The 5089-nt window shown below is 38.3% G+C and overlaps 1 protein-coding gene across 1 annotated transcript; it reads right to left on the bottom strand.

Annotated features, from left to right (window-relative positions):
- Window positions 1-2087: 2087 nt before the first annotated feature.
- LOC131257530 (zinc finger protein 3-like) lies at window positions 2088-3146 on the bottom strand. Its single transcript, XM_058258333.1, has one exon. It carries the CDS (start codon window positions 2889-2891, stop codon window positions 2214-2216), a length of 678 nt encoding a protein of 225 aa, XP_058114316.1. The 5' UTR covers window positions 2892-3146; the 3' UTR covers window positions 2088-2213.
- Window positions 3147-5089: the final 1943 nt, after the last annotated feature.

Raw genomic sequence — 5089 nt, forward strand, 5'->3', positions numbered from 1 at the left:
TTGGTCTTGTAAATTCCAATGTTCTTCTTATGGTGGATGCGGATTGTGTGGTAGGTAAACCCAACACTAGGTAGCTAACGTGGTGTAAGGACTTAGTGAGGCCCACCAAGATATGTGTTTTATCAACGTTGTCCATCCATTTTGCCAGCTCATTGTAGGGCATGAACCCAAATTAGAAGCATGTCCAAAAATCAAGTGGACCATACACGAACTATGCAAATAGTGACTTCCACCATTGAAATGTTCCTAGGACTACAAGGATGTTTATTTGGGAAGCGGTTTGCATACTAAGTAAACTTTGTATGACCCACAATGATGTATGCATCTATCCATGTCATCCATCTATTTTTACCAGCTCATTTTAGGGCATGAGCCCAAAATTGAAGCATATCCATAACTCAAGCAGACCACACCACTAGAAACAATGAGGAGTGATGTTTATTTGTCATCGAACATATTCATAAGGTCACGCGGACGTAAATGAAAGGAAAACAAATATTAGCTTGATCCAAAACTTATATAGCCCCAAGAAGTTTTCAATGGTAAGCATTCAATTCACACAGTTTTTGTAGCGTGGTCCACTTCAACTTTGGATGTGCTTAAATTTTGGGCTCATGCCTTAAAATAATCGGGTAAAATGTATGGATGGACAGTGGGCCCCACAAAGTTTACCCAATACCCTGTAGCTTAATGATGAATTACTAAATACGCAATCGGCGCCCATTTATTTGTCGACTTGTTCATAATGTCACAAGCCGGACCTAAATGAGTTTGTCCCACGTCCTAAAACGAGCTGGAAGATGAATGAATGGCATGGATATACAACACTTACATCAAGGTGGGCTCCATATTCACAACCTGGTCAAACTCGTTCAGGTCCACTTGACTGAATCCGCATCCCTCATATGATGGCTATGGCCCACCAGAAGGTATCACTGTAGGGCCCACCTCAATATCAATGTCGTCCATCAGTTGTTCCAGCTTATTTTAGGGTACATTACCAAAAATGAAGTAGATACAACTTTCATGTGGACCACACCACAGAAAACACTAGTTATAACCAATAAAAACCTTATGTGGGCCACGAAAGTTTTGGATCAAGTTAATATTTATTTTTTTCCCTTTCATCCATGTCTTTGTAACCTTATCAACAGGTTGGATGATCAAAAAACATTACGGTACGACCCTAGGAAGATTTTAATAGTAGGCATTCAGCAATCACTCCACTGTTTGATGTGTTATAGTCTACCTAAAATTTTTATATGCTTCATTTTCTGTACTATACCCTACAGATGGACAGCATGGATATACAATTCATAGATTGAGGAGGGCCCAACAGTCAGGTTCTCAACCACTCACAATGAAAAACCAAATTATGTAGGAAAAAAAAAGAAAAAAAGAAGCTAAGAATCCAAGTTCAACTCCACAATCAATGGTTCCTCATTGTGGTGTTTCTGAAAACATCTCACCTACAGTTGAACTGAAAAACCTAAGGGCGATGGGCTAGCTGCCCAGACCTACTACCTTTTGCCATAGCCCAACCTAGGCTTGGTGTTATGATCTGTTTAAGAACCTAGCTTGGCCAATGGAAAGGACTATGAATGGCTGATTGGTCAGATTTTTAACATTTATTACCTTTTCCGTGGCCAGACCTAACCCTAATGAGGTTGAAAATGCCCTTTTCCCTCTTTGTAAAAAAATAAAATAAAATTCCATAATAAAATAAAATAAAATCTTTTCCAAGAGAATGGTTGCATGACAATACAGAAATCCATACACAGCACTTCCTCCTTAATAAAGTAGGTATGAAGTGAAACAGTAACAGAAACACATACACAACTTCCACCGTGAATGAAAGCAATATATATTAATTCTACTTGGAATGAGAAGAGCCTTTTTGAAAAAAAAATAAATTTACGCGCACACACACACTCACACCATAGTGGAATTTCACCACCTATGGATACTCGAACCCCTGACCGGGTGTTGAAACTCCAGAGAGTCTACCACCCGAGCAAGAGCCATTTAGATCTGATATTGATGTTGGATGCATGGTTTCATAAATAAACCACTCTAACACAAAAAAATACAAAAAATCCAAATTTAAAAGCATAAAAATATCTCAAATAAACACAGAAATTCTTAAATAAAAAAAATAAAAAAAACTAAAACACTATTTACACTAACTTAAAATAAAGAAATAAAAATTAGACTTATAGTTTGAGAGATGTGTCCAAGCTATTCTCCATGTGGTTAGCTTTCACATTGCTACCAGCAGCCCACCAGTAGCCACTGCTTGGCTCTTCTTGAGACATCATCTTCGGATCTAAAATCGAAAGATTGCAACCACTATCAAACCTAGCAGCCCCACCGATTAATGACTCTTTAATACTACCACCATTCAATCTACCGATCACGGGCTGGTGGTCCATGTTCGATCCAAACCGTCCAAAATGTCCATATGGAAATCCAATATATGGTTTATGAATCATTGAGTGCACTTGAATGCCAAGCGATCTATTAAAAGAACCATGTAGAGGAAAAGCCTTCATGTTTGATAATTGATGTGGGTAGTGAGTCGCAATGCGTTTTCCCCGTTTCTCGAGCGTTCGTTCATGCTTGTGAGCGTTCTGATGACCGCCGAGCGCCTGGGAACTATCGAATTTTCTCTTACAATAATGACATGAAAATACCCTTGGCTCCACTTCTGTGGTCCGCTTGAACTGTTCTGATCGATCCACATCGAAACGATCTAATAAATTGAGTTCTACAATCGACCCACGATCCAAATCATCACTAGAAAGATACACATCAAGTGAAGCAAGCTGTTGATCTCCTTCTCTTTGATCTTCCTTCTTCTCCTGCTTTGAACTTGTAGCATGTTCTTCCATGGGAGATGTGATGTGAGTCTAACATAAAAAATTATATTTTTGAAAGATAAGAGAGATATCTATGAATTTATAAGGAGTTAACAACTACTGCAAAAAAAAATGCTGTATATGGAAGAATGTCTTGTTTTAGAAAGAAGTAAGTATTTTAGATAAAATCAGAAGGAGAGAAAGAAAGATACTTGCACTTACAGGGCATGTCTTACCTTTTGTTTCCTTTCCTGGGTTCTCTCTTATCTTCTGAATCCGAACTCCTGATGAAGATGCACGTTGTCTTGAATATCTGATACTATTGATAGAGAATTCTAAGAGTATGATTTTTTTAAACTTGTGGACATGTGTCTAAATCCATACCGTCTAAATGATGGGCCCCACTATGGATAGGGTATAACTCGAATGATGCATTGAACGGGTAATACTAACCATTTTTTTCTACTGTCCTATAAGTTGGTAGTTATAGAGAGGTTATCGATCAGTGAGAGATTTTGGATTGGGTAAATCAGTAGTGTTACATGATTTGGATGGTTCGGATTGAGGATTGTATGTGAATTCATTTATAATTGGTGGGTGAATGTGTACGAAATTACATACTCTTGTAGACTTATGCTGTAATTCCCCCTTTCATTCTACGATACTCTAGCAGCGTATCAATGTTTTCTCCAAATAGAAAAGACCGCGGAAGATACGCCCAAAAATGATGGAGATTGAAGCCTCAAGTGGACCACACCAAGCCTACGACCCTATGGCTCATGTCTCAATCAAAGACCACAAGGTCATGGCTTCGAGCACCCATTGTAGTTTGAGTGTGGGTGTGCGAGTACACGTAATAAAAAAAGGTAAACCACATGAGAGGAAGGAAGCAGTGGGGATTGAATGTATAACATCTACTTTCCCTAGGGCCACGTAAGTTTTGGATCAAGCTAATATTTACATTTTCCCTTCATCCAATTCTATGTCACTTCTTGAACAAGTGGATGGCAAATAAACATTATAGTGGGTCATAGGAAGGTTTCAATAGTGGGCTTTATTGTCACCACCACTTCCTGTGGTGTGGTCCACTTAAGCCTTTACTCTACCTCCTTTTTGGACTCATCACCACGGTGAGCCCCACGAAGCCCGTACGAGAACCGTAGATGTAGATTGCTCGAGCGCAAGTGTTGTGAATGCGCTGCATCCACTTGGTCAGCTCATTTTACCACATGACCCCAAGCTATGCATATCTAAAGCTCAAATGTACCACATCACAGGAAAAAGTAGGTATATTATTCGAACCGTTAAAAGGTTATTGATGTTTGTCAACTTTACATCTAATATATTTATAAGGTGATTCTAATCCGAAAGAAAGTGAAGACACAAATATCAGCTTGATCCAAAAAGTTTTATGGTCTTGAGAAGTCTTTAATGGCAATGTTCAATTCTAACTCTTCGTGGAGGATGATGACTGCCTCATATTTGAGCTGATGGCCTTAAAATAAACTGTAGAAATAGATATGTGGGATAAATTTAACACATACATCATGGTGATCCAATAGGGCTTAGAATCCACTACAGGATGAAACCCTTTTCCCTTATCATTTTATAGTATGAGCCCAAAACGGAGGGAGATCGAACGGTCTAGTAGATCACATCAAATACTAGCCTTGAGTTGCATTAAATGAAAGGAAATCACAAAGTTGCTGTATCCGTGACTATGGTATGACAGTCATGTATTTGTCTGTAAAAATTAGCATTGTAGACAAGTCTGTATAATGCATTTTTTTTTTTTGATGTCCAAAAATTTATCTCATCAAAGGTGATTTTTAAGATACGGATGTTGATTTTTTTAACAAAAATACCCTTGCCTGTTAGGTAAACCAGCTGAAAAAAGTAGAGGTATTATCATCTTTTCAAATTTATTAATACAACCAGAAGTCTACTTTGATGATTAAAAGTTTTTAAGGTCCAATGGAAAAACGTGGGTCCTATGTTGGGTCTATAGGACGCAAATTCCTATCTGTTTTTACAGCTCATTTTGGAAACGATCCCAACATTGAAACGGATCCCTAGTTCAACTTATTAGTACGTAAAATCTTATATTTGTGTTTTTCCTTCATCGAAGTGTGTGTAATGTTACCCACAGGTTGGAGAGCAAATAAACATTACAGCGGGCCCAAGGAAGTTTTGAATGGCAGGTGTCAATACCCAATCTTTCTATTGGTGTG

Source organism: Magnolia sinica, chromosome 10 (assembly GCF_029962835.1).
Source record: "Magnolia sinica isolate HGM2019 chromosome 10, MsV1, whole genome shotgun sequence".
Classification (NCBI taxonomy): Eukaryota; Viridiplantae; Streptophyta; class Magnoliopsida; order Magnoliales; family Magnoliaceae; genus Magnolia; species Magnolia sinica.

Coding starts and splice junctions, on each gene's coding strand:
- LOC131257530 (XM_058258333.1), bottom strand. CDS start 2,891: ATGGAAGAACATGCTACAAGTTCAAAGCAGGAGAAGAAGGAAGATCAA.